Source organism: Conger conger, chromosome 10 (assembly GCF_963514075.1).
Source record: "Conger conger chromosome 10, fConCon1.1, whole genome shotgun sequence".
Lineage (NCBI taxonomy): Eukaryota > Metazoa > Chordata > Actinopteri > Anguilliformes > Congridae > Conger > Conger conger.
The window spans coordinates 13,522,434-13,540,182 of NC_083769.1; the positions used below are offsets into that span (position 1 = coordinate 13,522,434).

The 17,749-nt window shown below is 43.1% G+C and overlaps 1 protein-coding gene across 8 annotated transcripts in view; it reads left to right on the forward strand.

Moving 5' to 3' along the window:
* Positions 1 to 2,023: 2,023 nt before the first annotated feature.
* The window catches only part of LOC133138999 (zinc finger protein 271-like), a 43,264-nt gene continuing 27,538 nt past the window's right edge, over positions 2,024 to 17,749 (forward strand). For 4 of the 8 annotated variants that reach the window (XM_061258217.1, XM_061258220.1, XM_061258223.1 and 1 more), the window contains exons 1-8: positions 2,024 to 2,144; positions 4,616 to 4,801; positions 9,146 to 9,382; positions 10,443 to 10,568; positions 10,976 to 11,102; positions 13,115 to 13,222; positions 14,063 to 14,181; positions 16,209 to 16,395. In XM_061258217.1, coding sequence (XP_061114201.1) covers positions 4,757 to 4,801; positions 9,146 to 9,382; positions 10,443 to 10,568; positions 10,976 to 11,102; positions 13,115 to 13,222; positions 14,063 to 14,181; positions 16,209 to 16,395 — 949 coding nt within the window. In that variant the 5' untranslated portion in view covers positions 2,024 to 2,144; positions 4,616 to 4,756. The remainder of the gene's footprint in view (positions 2,145 to 4,615; positions 4,802 to 9,145; positions 9,383 to 10,442; positions 10,569 to 10,975; positions 11,103 to 13,114; positions 13,223 to 14,062; positions 14,182 to 16,208; positions 16,396 to 17,749) is intronic. The other 4 variants (XM_061258219.1, XM_061258221.1, XM_061258225.1 and 1 more) reach the window with 4 other exon arrangements.

Consider the following 17,749-nt stretch of genomic DNA (forward strand, 5'->3'; position numbering starts at 1 on the left):
CATCATCAGCATGTTTGGCAACAAAATTGCATGCATACTAGTTGATGCACCTTATACCTACTGTCAAATATGGCGGTGGGTCATTGATGTTTTGCTGCCAGTGGTCCAGGGGCACTATAAGATCAAGGGCACAATGAATTTAACAAATTACCAGGATATCTAGTTACCTCTGCTCGGAAGCTGAGACTTGGTCATAGGTAGATTGTCCAGCAGGACATACATCAAAATCCAAACAGAAATGGTTAAGTAAAAACAACAACCATGTTGTGCAATGCACATCACAGCCTTCAGACTTCAGACTCAGATGTGGTCTGAACTGAAGAGGGGGGTATTCCAAGGATATCAATGAAGTTCTGCATGGAGAAATGGTCAAAAATCCCTCCGAATGTGTTCTTGAACCTTATCACAAATTACGGGAAAGACTTGTGGCTGTCATCTTTTAATTCATTCATTATCCTAACCCGCTTATCCTGAACAGGGTCGCAGGGGGCTGGATCCTATCCCAGCATACATTGGGCAAAAGGCAGGAATACACCCTGGACAGGTCGCCAGTCCATCGCAGGGCACACACACCATTCGCTCACACACTCATACCTACGGGCAATTTAGACTGTCCAATCAGCCTAACCTGCATGTCTTTGGCCTGTGGGAGGAAACCGGAAGTACCCGGAGGAAACCCACGCAGAAACGGGGAGAACATGCAAACTCCACACAGAGAGGCCCTGGGCGATGGGGATTCGAACCCAGGACCTCCTTGCTGTTAGGTAGCAGTGCTACACCATCCGTGCCACCGGAAATAATGTTTTTATTTGAAAAATGTCAGACTTTGGTTGAATCATTAATAAAGCGCACTACTTTATGTGTTGGAAAATAAAGCTTATGTCAATAACTATTATGTTTGAATTTATGAATGTGTCTGAATTACAGCAGCAAAGAAAACTGGGATAAAATTCCTCCACAGTGAAGTGAAAGATTATAGGAAGTGTCTGGTTGCAGTTATTGCTTGATGCAACCAATTAATAAATTTAAGGGGGCAATTTGTTTTTCACATGGGTGATTGATAACTTTTTTTCATTCAATAAATTAAATAATAATTAAAGAAATGTTTTTCAGGTTGTCTATTGTTACATCAGAAATCATTCAGTGTGACAAATATAAATATAGATCAGGAAAGGGGCACATTTTGTGGCACTGAGACTGTGATTTTGAGAAAATATTTCCACTATTTTGTCCAACTTGTGTGTGCTTGTAAATTCCCTGCTGAAAATTCCAGTTTAGACCAATCTGAACTGGTCAAGCTGTGGTTTTGACACTTAGCTGTGGTGAAACAGCTGTTCAGCAGCTAACCAGAATATACTGTTATTAATTCCAGTCAGTTAAGTGAAATAACTAATATTTGCAATGTTGTAAAGTAACCACAGAACACTAAAATCTAATGGTTACACTACAATTGCAAGTAAACGTAGGCTAACTTACAATAAAGGCAGCTATAAAATGTCAACTCGACCTCTAACAATATACCCATTGTTCATTAGGCCAACGGCCACTGTATGTTGTTATAATCCCAAATAAGATTTAAATATGGTTATGTTTATGGTGGACAAAATGTTTTCCCTCTGGTAATTGTCCCTCATAATTGACGTCTGCCGCCATTTTTACACATTCTTATACCACGCTATACAGTCTACGTGTAAAAAAACACTAGCTCGTGTAAAAAGTGTAAAAGCAGTAACTTTTAAAAAATGATTTCAGACCAGCTTGGTTTTTCTTTTGTAAAATCAAGTTGGATAACTCCATTCATTCGTATTCTGTCCGGCCGCCACTTCAGCAGGCCAAAATACTTTTCGCCCTGCTGACCACATCAAAGGCGCGTTGCTTAAGCCCTAAACCCCCCACCCCCATCCCCATCCCCCATTTCAACAGAGCATCTGCTTATCCAGCCAAAATGGACGACATTTTTTTTCAGCTTCACCTTAACCAACATGGCCGATGTGAAGCTGAAGCTAATTTTCCCTGGGTCTCTCGTCACGTGGCGGCCCTCTCCCCGGGGAGCACTTCCGGTAGCGCTTCCTGTGTTTGTAAACTGAGAAAAACTGGAACTCGGACAAGAGACCAATACCTGCGAAACACGAGGCGTCGAAAAGGTAAAACGATTATATTAGCTATTTATCCATCGCCACCGTGGGTTTTGCAATAGAAGCGCGAAGAATAGCCGTGGTTATATTTTGAAATTGAGGCTGCGAAGCTCGGCAGTCGGGAGCTGAACTCGACCCACACGCCCTGGCTGTTGTGTTGTTGGAGGGGGGCTTAGCTACGCAGCGTCTGGGACCACTACCACACAAAGTCTGGCATTCGCCCTAATGTCCCCCGCTCTCTTTCAAGCGCTTGGCTGCAATCCGCTTCGGTTCACCGTCTTTACGTTTTCCTGAATCCCACAGTTAAAATAAAGTTGGCTTAACAGGCTGATTCATGGTATTTTTTTTGAAGTGTGATAGCTAGCTAGCTAACGTTGGCTAGTAAAACTGGGTAGGGTCTATCGGGAGCAGCAAACTGGCTAGTTAGCGAGGCTAGTACCACCAGGCAACACAATATAGCGATAGGACTTGGCCCATGGCTGATGGCTAGCTAGCAAACGTCGATGGCTGCTGTGAATTAAATTATACAAATTTAACTAATTTAGTAGCAGTTATCGGTGTAATTTACATAGCTAGCTAATCAACTGACGTTTTTTACATCGAATAATCGCTAGCTAGCAAGCCATCAAGCCAATTTAGATTTGGTCGAAAGTTGACCTGTGCTATCGCGTAGTAGCTCGAGCCATCCTCTGCAGTTCGGGGAGATCGCTGGCTAGCCATTTTACAACTGGTTTGATGGTAATCTAACCAGTGAGATGTTGAACTGCGCGTAATCTCAATGTGCATCGTTGTTTATTTACTGACCATAGCTACATATTAGGTAGTTGGTTTAGTTGACTGTTTTATTTTAAAATATAGCTGCCATGCAAACTAGTCAGTCAACCAAATATTATGGCCTGCATCTGTAGCTAACGGTAACGTTAATTAACGATTAACTAATGTGTTCATTGCTGATGGCTAACCCAACTGTGTCCCTTGTTAGACGGAAAACAGTTAACTACTATCTGCATATTCTGACTTGAATTCGCCAAATCGCTATGCTAATTCAACGACATGACTGTATTTGAGCTAATTTCCGAGTTTGATTACTTTGAGTTCACCTACTTGGTCAACATTAGGTAATCATGTGTTCTACGTGTAAAAATGGTCAACATAACGTAATCTGTGTTGGGTATCTGGCTAATCGCACTTCTAAATTGGGAGATGCAGTTTTATAAGTGCACTCGAATTATCCAACATTAGCTAACGTTAGCTAGCTGATCATAGTTAGGCAAGTACAACAACCTCAACATCCTTACATTTTCGCTGTACAAATAATTAATATTGGTAACATTGGCTAAATTACTTGAACTCAAATATAGTGCTGTGTCGTCTATGTTTACGTTGTATAGCGAAATGGCTGTAAATGATCTGGAAAATAATGTGATTTTTCAGGAGACGACGCAATGTTTCCTGTAACGTCATTTACAGTGGCGCTTATTGATTTGGTTGATGTAAATGGAAGCGCGCGAATGTGATGTTTTTTCAATATCCTTGCATGGGTCAAACAAACAGAAATATGGGACAGTTTTATTTGGGGTAGTGTGTATTTGGGGACTATATTTTCAGGAATATCACGGATGGCTCCAATTTTAATGTTCTGTATAGAATTTTTATCTTCATTTTGTAAAATGTTAGGAAAGTGCTCAAACCTGCTGACGACGTGAGCAATATTGAAGGTTTCCCAACGAGGGGCTTGAATCAAACTGAAATGTTAATTTGATTAAGTATTCAGAACTAATCTCTAGATTTAGGGTTGGGGTTAACCCGTCTTGAAAACATCTGGAGAATTTACTGAAAATCAAGATCAGCAGCGTAAGTAACAGTACTGTTGCCTAACGTGCCCAAGAGTAAAGTGTGAGAATGGCGTACAATCGTCCAGTACACTCTCACCCGAATTTCAGACCAAAATCGAATTTCCTGCCACATAAAGGGACATTATTTTCAAAATCGCCTGATTTCTCTCCGATATTGGCAATTTGCCTATGACAGCAAAATCGGGTGGCGTATGACGGTCGTAAACTGTGCAGATTAACCGGCAGTTTAATCTGCCTAATTTTTGCATCTAATTTTATCGCTGAGCCACTGTTCCTTTTGCAATATAGAGAAGAAAAGTCGTTATAGGGGCAAAGTCGGCAACGGAAACATTCCAATGAATAACCTTGAGTGTGACCCAACAGTCGGACAGCTAACGTGAGACCATGTTTTATATGGCATAGCTTTGTTAAATTACCCTTTCTTTGGCCGGATATGTATAAAAAAAAACAACAAAAAAAAAACATGAAGAATGTGCTATTTCATGGCATAAACAGGAAAACGGAGGAAGGTAAGATTGCATCAAAGTTTTAGAATGAACGCTATTTGCAATATGTGCAACACCTTTGTCTCACCTACCCGATTTCTCTCTCTCTCTCCCCCCCTCTCTCTCCCTCTCTCTCTAGGTTTTGGTGCCAGATGGTTGGGGTGGGTGTGGCTTGTTGTCAGACCAACCGTTCTGAGTGACGGTTCCATTTGCACCCGTCAACTCCTCCTCCCCCCCCTCCCCCAGCCCCTTCGAGCGCACAGACAGAGCAGCCACTGTGATGACACACCTGCCTAGCACCACAGTCCGTGACCACATGAAATGGGTCAGTGCTGTACTCCTTTGTAATGATGATGACGGTGGTGATTATGATTAATGACCTCATTAATTTTATGTATGTAAGGTTGTGTTATCACTGAACACATTGGCCTGCTGCCATGCTTTGTGCCCCCCCCCCCCCCCCCTTCCCCTCCATTTTGCTATCTGTGCCAACACTTAAAATGCTTCCAGGATGCAAAATTTATAAATCTACTTTTGTTTATTTAATTTTGACCCAAGGCCGGGGACTCGCATTGTCATCTGTTGTACGAGTTAAGTGTCAATCGCACTTAACGCATAACGCTGCCTGTGTGCTGGGACCCGTCTCTCTTCAGCTCAATTGAAATCGAAAGAGAACCAAAGCTGACTTTTCTGCATTTCCTGCAAGCCCACACGCACTCATTATTAATTAGCCTACTGCTGCGTGGTTGGTGCTGCCTGTTAATTTCTGTCCAGTTTGAACTAGAGTTGTTCCGATTCCGATAACGGTATCGGAAATGCCTCTGATACGAAATACTGGATTGGGTATCGGCGAGTCTGCGAGTCTATGCACCGATCCGATGTCACATAATTTATCACGTGATGAAAGCTCAGAACTTTACGCTCCTCCCAACAAACAACAACACGTGCAGTGCTAGGAGTGTGCAACTTTAGTCAGAGCTAGCAAAATGTCAACCATTAGGCAGTATTTTACACTGGAAAATCCCACTAGTAAAACAGCGATGTGCACAGCATGCAAGGCTTTAGTTTCGAGGGCTGGCACAGTGTTGCCAATTTCAACACCAGCAATCTTATAAGGCATTTGAAGGTGCATCACGTGAAATAGTTAATAGTTAACCAAGGCAAAGGGAAACTGAGTTGTAAACGTTTACAAAAAATTGCTAACTGATAACCATAATCTACATGAAAATAAACAAAGCAACACATCATTGGACAAATGCTACACGCAATATTACAATACGCTGTAAGACCCTCCGTTCTAAACTAGCAATTGACAAGCTACAGTAGTAGCCTACTAGCAAGCAATCTGCGGCCATTTCAGAGTGTGAAGAATGCGAACACCGCAGGGAATTGAATGCTACATTAGTTATCAAAGAATTCCTGTGGTTTAAACCTGTAGTTGTTGATTTACTTATGGCTTATTGTAGGGCATTTCTTCATCCGTGTTTATTCGTTGACATGCAAATTCAAACTTCCGGCAAACTGAACATGGTGTTCCACTATGTGGTATCTAGCCTACATACAAATTAAGCAATAGGTTATCATTTATCCATTGGACATTGAAAGTGAAAATTCCCTGCTTTCAGCGGAAAATAGACCAAGTTTGTCCCGTGCCATACAAACTGCAATGGGAAAATTGGCCGTTACTTTTCTGCCAAAAGATTTTTATGTAAAATCATTAGACCAGTCGACTTGATAAAATCAGTAGGTATCGGGAAGAAGGAAAAATAAATAAATAATAAAAATAAAAAATAAACTTTACTGGCTCTCAGTATTTGTTTGAAATGTATTTTAAACTGCAGTTTATAGGAGATTGTGTTTAAAATAATGATAATAAATTGATGGGTGGTGGGAGGGACCCTGCTAATGGCAGAACAGTGACCCCTCTGGTTGTTTGGGGTAAATGCAGACTGGCTGCTCTGCATTTCCCTCTGGCAAAAGCATGTTCATCCCACTGTGAAGTGGCTGCTGGTGTGTTCAAAAAAAAATCTGTTTGGGTCCATGCCTGAATGACCTTGAGATGCTAAATTAGGTGTAGATAAATTGTGAATTGTCAATTCTCTTGATTAGTATAAAACAGTACCATTAACAAAGGAAATTTGTCCTGCACATTTGACCTGACTTGCATTACAAATGAAACAATGTCATGAAATGACCGGCATTAAAATATGACATCACAGTCCAGCAAATTTATACAAACTCTCAAGTGCTGTGAAAGTATTTGCCCCTCCATGATTTCCTCTATTACTGCATATTTGTATCTGAATGGTTTCAGATCTTATAAGTAATATGTGACAAAGGGAACCTGACTATACACAACTGATTTTTTAAAAATTAGTTCATTTATTTAATGAAAAAACTTATTGAATGGCCATATCACCCATTTGAATAAGCAGCAATAACCAAAGGCATCCTGATGTTGTGAATAAGACGATCATGGTAAAATAATTGTGCAGCTGCCAATGCCATTCATTATTTAGCTGCAAATTTTGCACCTTGCTTTCCTTAGCTCGGAAGTGTTGTCAGTTCATCATTAGCTCTGTGCTTCGTTTGTGTAAGGTCAATGTTTGGGGCATGACTAATGTCATTATAGATGGACATACAACATATCAAGCTTTGATTCTTGCTACTGGAAGAAGGAAACTGGTGCTTTTAGAATTAGAAGACCATAGCTCATTAAAATTCACAGAATAAGTAATGTCTGAAAGTGTGTCTTTCTTTTTCCAGTAATCTATATAAATGTAGCGTGGCTGACATTGACTGGCCATCTGCCCATTGACTGTAAACAGTCTGAAAGCAACACTTTGCATATCACTTTGCATAAGATAGGAATTCTAAATTATACTGTGTTGTCATGTATGGGAAAGGGATTATGGGTAGTATTTTGAGACTGATATTACAAGTAATGTTACAGGTGACTGAAGTTAGAGATTTCATCTCATGCCCTACCAGAACAAATGGCAATTTACTTTCACTTGCTATGAATTAGTTCCTCATAGCCTCTAATAGATAATTTTTCAAGACGCATCTAGATCTTGAAGGAACTTTTGGCAGGAATTGATGTTTTTTTGACTGTTACAAGAGAAGTCATAGGGGCCTTTTTTTCAAAAGTTGAATGTTTTGTGAATGAATCCATTAATTCTAATGGAAGTAAAAAATAATTTGTTTTTCAAGGAGCTATTACATGTAGATACATTTTATTCTTTTTAATGACAGTTAAGTGAGCCTTTTTTAGTGAGGGTCACATACAAAAAGGAGTGGCCCTTGAGTCCAAATCTGGCATTTCCAGTAACTATAAGGTCTCATAAAAGAACTGTGCCGCTTAAATATTTTCTACCGAAAAATAAATAAATTTCCGTCTCCACGTATTCATGGATTTGCCATTCCTATAAAATCAGTCTCACATCACTGTGGGCCACTCTTCTTTGCAGAACTGCTTTGATTCAGCTAAATATATTGGCGGCAATTGCACAAAAGATGTGCGGATTTGTTGAAATGTATCAATACGGAAATGGTTACAAAGCCATGTCTAAGGCTCTGTGACTCCACCGCGCTACAGTGATAACAGTTGCCTCCGAATGTAGAACATTTGGAATGGTGGTAAGTCTTCCCAGGAGTGGCTGCAAAAACCAGTCCAGGGGCACAGTGGCAACTCATCCAGGAAGTCACAAAATCTAGCAGAAGAGCATCCAAACTACAGCAGGCTTCTCGAGCCTCAGCTATACTAGTGTTCATGACTGTGATAACAATGAGACTGGCCAAAGAAGGGATTCATGGGCGAGTAGCAAAGTGGAAACCTGTGCTAACCAAGCGAAACATCATTGCTCATCTCACATTTGGGAAAAAAAGGGCCTGGATGATCCCCAAGCATTTTGGGATCGTGTTCTATGGACAGATGAGTTAAAACGACGATATTGGATGATATGGGTCCGTTATGTCTGACGTAAACTGACTGTAAGAACGTCATACTAAAAGTCAAACCTGATGGTGTGAGGTTGTTGTACTACCTCGGTGCCTGGAACTGGTGCCTGGTGTCATCTGTCCCTGAGCTGGAGTTGAAGCATAATTGGGTTATGTCGCAAGACAATGGTCCAAAATGCAAAAGCAAGCCCACATGTGATTGACTGAAAAGAAACAAAACTAAAGTTTTGGAGTGACCTAGTCAAAGTCCTCACTTGACTTGAATGCAATGCTGTGGCAGGAACTGAAATGAGCAGTTTATGCTCATATCTCTTTAATCTCTCCTAAAGCAGAAGAGTGGGCTGAAATTAATCTGCAGCCAGTTTTTAATTTTGTGGGGGCAGTAACATTTCATATGGGTGCAACTTTTAAAATGAAACAAATTATACAAATAAATGTATAAAATAATATAATTGGTAAACAATTATGCCAAATCCACTATTATAACTAAGATTGCTTTGACAAATAGGAAGTCTCCGCTTACTATTCAGAAGTTCTTTTTTTTTTTTTTGGGAATGTATTTTTAGTTTTTATATGTAGGATCTATAAGGAGTTTAAGTTGCTCTGCACTTCTGAGACGGTGTTAATTTGGTCATTCTGTGAGGGCGTAAGCGTGTCCCTGTGCCCGACGTTAAGGCCGCTCACCCTCCGCTTCCTGTTTGCGTCACAGGCAGGATTACTGGGCTGTGAGGCGGTCTTATCCAGCATGGCTCTGATGCAGGCCGGCTCCATGGCCGGTCAGAAGAAGATGATGTCCCAGCTGGGGCCGGGGCAGAGGGACGGCCCCGACCACGCCCAGCAGGGCCACGCCCCCCAGAGTCACATGGTGCTGCCGTCCGGGGTCAGCTGCCCCCCACTGGTAAGCGCTGGGGGGTGGGGGGTCAGCGGTGAGAACAGGACACACACGGTATGCCGCTCATGACGCCCTCTAACTGTCTTCATGTGTTTCTTTCATGCAGTAGTGGCTGTGCAGCTGTGCATATGGCCAATAGTAATGTGGAGAATGTACCATTTGTCTCATCCTGCACTGTTTGCTCTTGTCTTCTCTAACCTCTTTTCAAATGCAGGAATTTCTGTACATCGGTCAATGGTCCAAACTAAACGGTCACATTTTTCTACCTTATAAAAGGTTGCAACTGTGCTACTACAAAATTAACTTTTGAAATTATTTGCCAATTTATCCTGTTCTGATTTCCGTGTGAACGTCAGTAGAAATGGTAGCTAATCGGCGACTCTTCCCCCTCCCCTTTCTGGGCGGTGCTATGGCAACATATAAGTTGGGACGGCTTTTAGTCTTAAAAACCCAGAAGTGACTTGCCATTTTTGAATCATGGGTTTCCTCGGCAGATTTCCAATGCTTTTTTTTCCGATTATTATTCCGTTTCATACTAGCCTACTTGCACGAGACAGCTGTTATAGTTTCAATAGAGCAGCTTGTTAGCCAGCAGCTCATTTTGTTAAAATACGTAATGGCTTGAGATATTACTGTGTGAAACTTGTAGAAAACAAAACATGAAGGTGAGGGAGTGAGTTCAGAGTTTAACGAAGGAAATGGGGGTAGAAGGCCCAACTGAGGAGCCTCATTCGTATTCGACGCGTATTGGGCTCGGTGGTCCGCTGCCGGACAGGTAGTGCCCACATGTCTCGCTGCTCTTGAAGAGTGTTAATATTGGCACGTTTGAGGCGTGTCCTCCATGGTGGCTTGTTGTACAGTGCGTGCGTGTGAGACTTGTGGCCTGGCTGCGGCCTCTAGGCTAGCATTCCTCGGTCTTTGGTAAACGCACCCCTCTGTAATGTAATGACGGGCTGCTGGTCCGTGATGGCGGTGTCTCCAGACACGCCTGGGCGTAACGCACAGACACGAGCGTGCGAGTCGCCTCGGAAAACGGTACGGAGGAGACGAACGCGGCGGGGCGGCCTGGTGGCAGGTGTGTGAGATCATGTGTCCGTGCCTCTCTCCCACCTAGCTGATCCGAAAGGAGGGAGAGTTCCACTCCTCACGCCTCCTGGATGAGAAGGAGATGCGTGAGAGTGTGGACATGCAGCTGAAGAAGAAGAACAGGAAGTCGGGGACGCCCTGCAAAGTGAGAGAACAGGGGAGTCAGAGTGAGCGGGGCCGAGCGGAGGGGGGGGAGCAGGGGTGTCCCGGGTAAGAGGGGCGTCCCAGGGACACAGCAGGACACAGCGGTGTGTGTGTGTGTCTGAGCGTGTGTTCACACACTTGAATGCAGTATGCGTGTGACGTGTGTTTGCATGTCAGTGTGTGTGTGTGTGTGTGTTTGCACACTTGAATGTAGTATGCGTGTGTCCATGTGTGTGTACATGTAGCTTTTTTTTTTGCTGTAATCTGACCAGTTCAGGGAGTCAGAAGGGGGCGCGTCCCTTGTGGGGGATTGGCTGGGGGCAGGATTCCCTGCCTGTCCAATTGGGTCTGGGCTGGGCAGGACGAGCGGTCGCCGTGGCGATGCAGGGAATAAGCTTGTGGTTTGGGTGGGGCCCGCAGGTGGTGGTGGTGGATGAGAACGGAGAGTGCCCTCTGAAGGTGCAGAAGAACTTTGTGTGCGAGCACTGCTATGGAGCCTTCCGGAGCAGCTACCACCTGAAGAGACACATCCTCATCCACACAGGTGAGCACCGCCTCCGGCCACACCCCTCACCCCGCCCCTCGCCCCTCAGACCCCCCCCTCAGTGTGGTCACATCTTACAGTTCAGCCAATGCATCATCAGAAAAGGCATACAATATTTTTTGATGTTGAAATAGTTTTTGATAGACTCTTAGTAAGAAATAGTAAGTCATTCTCAGCTTGTGGGCCCCACCAGATCCACCCTTCCCTGAGCCCTCCTGCTCCCTTGTGAAAAGTGCCGATGTGAAAGTGCTTTGAGACCATAAGTGTATGAGCTTGTATGGTAATTTCAGAAATGTGTGCATTTTGTGCTGTAATTTAAAGGCATACTATGCAGGATTTTCACCTTGAAAATATTATAAAACACTCGCGTGTTACTATGAAACACTGGCAAACTGTATCTGTGTTCATCTGCATGTCTGCTTCTATTCGTTATTCTAAAAACTGCTCGGGCCACTTCTGGGTGTGGCCTTTTTTATTTCTGTGCTGTCCAGTACACGGAACTCATGCTGGTCCAATAGATGAAGGGAAAGAGGAGTATGTGTATGGATTTGGCTAGGACAGTGGGTTTGCAAGAGATTAGCCTTGTGGCTAACCATTAAGTAAGTGGTTGCCCAGCGTTTGGTAACATTAGGTAGCTGCTGTTATTAGCTAACTAAATTCCAAGTTTAGTAATTATACTACTTCAGGCAGGCACGCTAGAGCAGACAGACATCCGCTGGAGTTAGCAGCTGTGGCTAGCCTTGTTTCATTGAATCACCACTAACATTTGGCTAAAGTTAGCTACCTCCTAACTTTTCTGGATGTGTTTTTGGATATGTCAGTCAACCATTTTCCCATACATTTGACTGTCTGAGAGCTACTGCTGTTTTTTGCTCTTGGAAATCTGTTGAGCATCTTGGCGGAGCTAAACTTGTGAGTGACTGGTATGAATGAGCTCTTTTTGAAAGGGATGCGATTGCAGTAACTTGGCTAACCATAGGCCAGCTACTAACAATATCTAAATAAAAATATAGATAACGTCAGTTAAAGGCTAGCTTAAATAGGTTAAGCAGATGTTTTCCAAATCATTTTAGATCACTGTTTTCCTAGCTCATTGCTCATGGCTATCACATGGATGGTAGCCTGCAACGATGCTGCAAAGCTACCAGAAGCTAGCTAAAATCATCTTGTGGGGGGGGGGGGGGGGGGGGGGTAAGCAGAGTTGAGAATGTGGGCGTAAGCGAGCAAAGCAAGGAAATAAATCCTGCATAGTATGCCTTTAAGACTGTTTTAATGTTATGTCAATTAAATGGAAGCATTTGTATCTCCTGACCACTCTGATCAAATTATTTTTGAATATTTTTGACATTGTTAAAACGTGTGTGCAGTACACGTGGCCACTAAAAATACATTGCCTTGGAAGTCAGTTCCGAGGACCATATGGCTGGATGAAATGAGTTCTTGTGTCTGAGGGATGTTTGTTTTCACTTTGTTTCTTCAAACGGGTTCAATGCCAGTTTTCTTTTGCATTTCTGTGTGCATTTTCAAATGAATGTTTTGTGATATTTGTTACCTTTGTGAATGTTCTGAGCTGCCTTGCTAGAGTCCAGCCCTGGCTGTGTCTGACTGCAGACTGTCTCCCCCTAGTGGAGACTGAATTACTGACAGGCACTTTGGCAATATCGCAGTATTTCTAGACCCTCGGCCTCGTGTCGCTGCATTAGCTCATTTTCTTTAGACTGAGCAGACCGTGACGTGAACGTATATCAAGCATGGTGGTGAATCTGATATCGAACATGGTGGCATGAGATAAGTGTTTGACCAGCTAATCATCACAACCGCTTGTGTAAGCGCAAGTGTGTAAGTGGTGCAGCAGATGGGCAGCAGCCAATCAGCTTAGAGCGGGGTGAAGGTAGGTGAGGGACGTGAATGCCCCTGCGTGTCCTTAGAGCCATACTGTGCATGAACTTTAGTGGGTAAGTGGGTCTACCCAGAACACACCATAAATCGCCCACCCCTAATTGGCACCCCAGGGGTCCCCGCGGAGCACCAGGAACGCAGGCCACAGGTGCCGATTGGCTCAACAGCCGGTAATACTGAACCGGTGGTTGTCATGGCGATGCCAAGGCCCCGCACAAGAGGTAACAGCGCCCCCCCCCCCTCCCCCATTCCGGGATTCACCCGCCACAAAAAAACACTAAATGTTCTCGATAGCTAAAATGGTTGGTGCCCTAGCCAGGATTGTCCAGTTGGGGGCAGTGTGCACTCTCTAAGGCCATTACATTGTGATCCATTCTGTGTTCTTTATTTTTTATTTTTTATTTTTTTACGTGTGACATTTTTTTACGGGCGAGTTTAAACTCCCCGTTGTATGTTTGTGAAGCGGAGTCAGTTGACTGTACAGCCCATTTGTAGCCAGATTTCTTCAGATGTATTTAAAAAAAAACAAAAAAAACATGCACAACCCATTTCAGTTCTTCATTTTTTGAATTTATGGTTATTTTCCCTGTTTTGGACTGTAGTATCATCATACAGACCATTTCATTTACATTCAACTAGACTATACAGCGTATGTATGGTATAAAGGCCTGTTTCCACTGGGAAATCTAACTATAGCGATAATTGTTCAAAATCCCCTTAATAAGGATTTGTCAACTGCAGTGAAAAATGTGCAGTCGACATTAGTTCGGTAAAGATTGCCATCGTTTCTGTTCTGGCGTGAAGTAAAGCACTTTGCTAACCGATTTGCTAACCGATTTGCGAAAAATTCATTCAACCAATTACTGCCATGCAATCACTGAGGTGGTTCTCTGCTATGAATGCTAATGAATCTCTTATTGTTATAGTTCCCACAATTGCTCCCAGTAGAAATGGGCCATAAATCACTAACTACTTGAGCAAAAGATTTATGAAGTGCTGCGTAACGAGATGAAGTCAGAAAGCGGGAAATAAGTCCGTAAATAAACACTCTCTGCGCTCAGGGGAGAAGCCGTTTGGCTGTGACGTGTGTGACATGAGGTTTATTCAGCGCTATCATCTGGAGAGACACAAGAGAGTTCACAGCGGAGAGAAGCCCTACCAGTGCGAACGCTGCCAGCAGGTGAGGGAGTGAACACACACGCACGCGCACACTTACTCTCACGCACACACACACACACACACCGACCTAACCCCTTCTACACAAGCACATACAAACACACGCAGCTAAACCCTTCTATACAAGCGCGCGCACAGTCACATGCACACATGGCTGAAAAAAACAGCAGAGCCAGCATAAGTTCCAGGCTGGTTAATATGGGTTTTTACTTCTTGACCATACTGGGAGATCAAACGAATAAATACAGCTGTGCTAGTAGACCTGCTGAGTCAAACTAATGATAAAAACTGTTGGGCAGAATAGTTTCGCCTAACTGATGATAAATAGGTTGTGTTGGTAGACCAACTCAATCAAAAACGAATGATACAAAAGCTGTGCTTGTAGACCGAGCACAATTTAAAAATAGGTGTGTTAGTCAAAACTAATAAAATAACTGCTCGTGGGCCCGCTTAGTGAAAAGTGATGGCTATGTTTGACCAGTGTTGCCATCTTCACTGTTCTATCTTTTTCCAGCATGGTGGTTGGACAAAGAAAATAAGTTTTATAAGTTAACATATTAGGTTAGGCAGTGGTGCCATTGTCGTCCAATAGTAATGGTCCTCAGGCTTCCAGTGTGTTAATGTAGTTATTGGGAGCTAAAGTTATCTGCGAACAATCACTTAATAATATGCTAACTTTCATGACTATATTAATTTGAAAAACTGTTTAAAGCCACCATTATTCACCATTGAGTGTTTCGAGTTCCAATCGGTTTTGGAAAATCACGGTTTTTGCGAATGTACCATTAAATACTGACATTTAAAAAGCGCTTTTACACTTTCAATCTATTTTCTTTGCTTCCAACTGTATATTACAGCATTTATTTAACAATTTGTTGATTTGACAAAATCAGACCAGTTTCGAGGACAATATGACATCCTGATTATTAAAAGCGACCATTTGTTAGACATGTTATGGAATATATGTGTTGGGCGCAGTCGAACAGTACCCCTTGGGTGCATCTCCAATATTGTTTGTGTCGTGAGTTCTGGGTTCCGTTTTTCTCCTTTTTTAAAACTTACTTGCGTGTCTGTAGATGCAATGGATTATGGGCATTGTAGTTGCCAGCCATTAGTTATTGCAACGCTCATCTCCGTTCTAACTGGGTTGAGTAGCTGGCTTTTAAAAACTACGACTAAAAGAATTGACACAGAAAAAACACCAAATGTTGGTTAATTGCTCAGCACTATTCCCCCAAAAAACTTTAATCTCATTAAGTGCATCATTAGTTGGTAATTTAGTATCGATCATGAACCAGCTAACTGCTGTACCGTGTTTGATACCAGTCTCCCTAACTAAGTATTCAGGTCAAATTGGGTGGCAAGCACAGTTTGATTCCAGTGCCATTAATTAGTCATTATTTTGAGCTAACCTACAAGATAAATGGTTAGATAGGACAGCTATGTGCACAACTAGCCATAATTGTCATTCAGATGAGCAACGCGATAGTGCCCTTCTGATTCTGATTTCTGTTGCACTAGCAACATGCCCTTGCGAGCAATTCGCTTTTTAAAATGTACTTTTAATAAAATAAATAAATGGAATTTATCGGATGCATTTCGCTCTTTCTTATTCCATATAATGTGAAAAATTATCAATGGGCATTTAACATTTTTATTCCAAATTAAGACCGTAGCCAATGGTGTAGATCTAATTTCAAGGTTGATTTTTTTGTGTGTGTATGAACACACCGTTCCTCCCAATACAACATGATAATATTGAGGGGTCTTCTCCGGCCCAACTTTGGGAAAACTGATCTATGGCCATGACTATATATTTCTAGCGGAATCCCTTCTCTCTCTCTCTCTCTCTCACACACACACACACACACACACACACCTATATATGTACCTGGTCACGCACACACATTCGCACGCACACACACGCGTACACAAACAGACGAACACAAACACACACATGCGCACGCACACACACACACATGCGCACGCACACACACATACAGTAAGCGCTCCTGTCGTTGTTTTTCTCAGCCCTTCTCTCGGACCGATCGGTTGCTACGGCACCGGCGCATGTGCCAGGTCGGCGGTGTGGGTGCGGTCGCAGCCGTCGCCATTGTTGCCAAGGGGGAGAGCCAGTCCTGCCGCGAAGTTAACCGGCCGTACCCCCAGGAGCCCCCACCTCCTACCGCCTCCTGGACCCCCCTACAGCCTCCCCAAGGTCGCCTGACCGCCTGACTGCCCCCTCCCCCCCCCTCCCTCCCCACCAGCATCCTGGGGAAATAGAATGAGCTACAGCACCAGCGCTCAGTGGCGCCACACACTGGTGCAGACTGATACTGCAATCTTTTTTTTCTTCTTTTTTTTTTTTTTTTACACCAGCTCGTTTCCTGTGAAAGACAGTTTTTGTATCTATATTAATTTCATTTTTGCAAAAAAATGTGTTTTTTGTTTTTTGTTATTTTTTTAGATTGATTTTATGTGCTGTGAGTCATTCTGAAAGTGGTGGAGGAGCAAAAGATAAGGGAGATATGAATGAAACCCGTCCAATAGGAAATTCTGATATTGGAGGAAATGGGTAATTGTCTGAGGAGTGTTGCTTTAGATAAAGAAAAAAATATAAGCACTAGCAAGTTGGACTTTATGTAGATGAGGGAAGGGACTCTTGGCCCATATGCAATCTAACCCCAGTGGGCTTTTCTCTAAATCCAGGCTACTCGACTCCCAAATCCTGAGGGCCACAGTGTCTGCTGGTATATGCTCCAGCCACGCACTACACCACCTGATTTCACTAATTATTTTACCAGCTTGGTTCAGGAAGTAAGCTCATGAGTGAAATCTGGTGGTGTAGTACGTGTTTGGAGCAAATACCAGGACCTGGAGTTGAGTAGCCCTGGTCTAAACACTTTCACAACATTAGTTTTAGCAATCACCTGTTGATTATTACACTTGCCTGTCATGTAGTCAGACTAATTCCATGGCGGTTAGATTGAATCTGCGCCTTACGCAGGAGGTCTGTACTTGACTCAGTGGTACCTGCAGCAACCCCCTTGTAGCAGTAAACCACTCTTTACTTTTCGTATGAACCTAAGATGCCAGTGGTCAGTCCTGTATGCCTAATGCCCTAGTGTAGCAGAAAGAAAGGCACAAGTCTTACGTACTGGAATAGTCCAGTTAAGCCATGTGCTGTCAGCCGTAGCGTCGAACCAGCCAGTTCTGAGGCTGTGAGCTTGTGCAAGTCTTGATCGGATGTTTAAAATGCCCACAGACTAATGAACTGTGACCTCAAACCAGCCAAGTCGTGTTTAAAGTTTTCTCCTCGTACAAGCGCCGATCCGGTCAGCAAGGCGTCACGGGCAGCCTTGCGACGGGGAAAGCCAACCCTGGTCTGCCGTTGTTCTGACTAGGGAGCGGTCATAGATAATCGCTATTTTAGCATTTTAATAAATAATGTCAGCAAATGGCATTCGGTTGTGATATTTAAAGAACAGCGCAGGTATTTTGGCAAAATAAACCAAACGGGACTCGAGTGCTGTTTTTTTGGGTTATGGAGTGGGCAAATAATCCAATCCGTG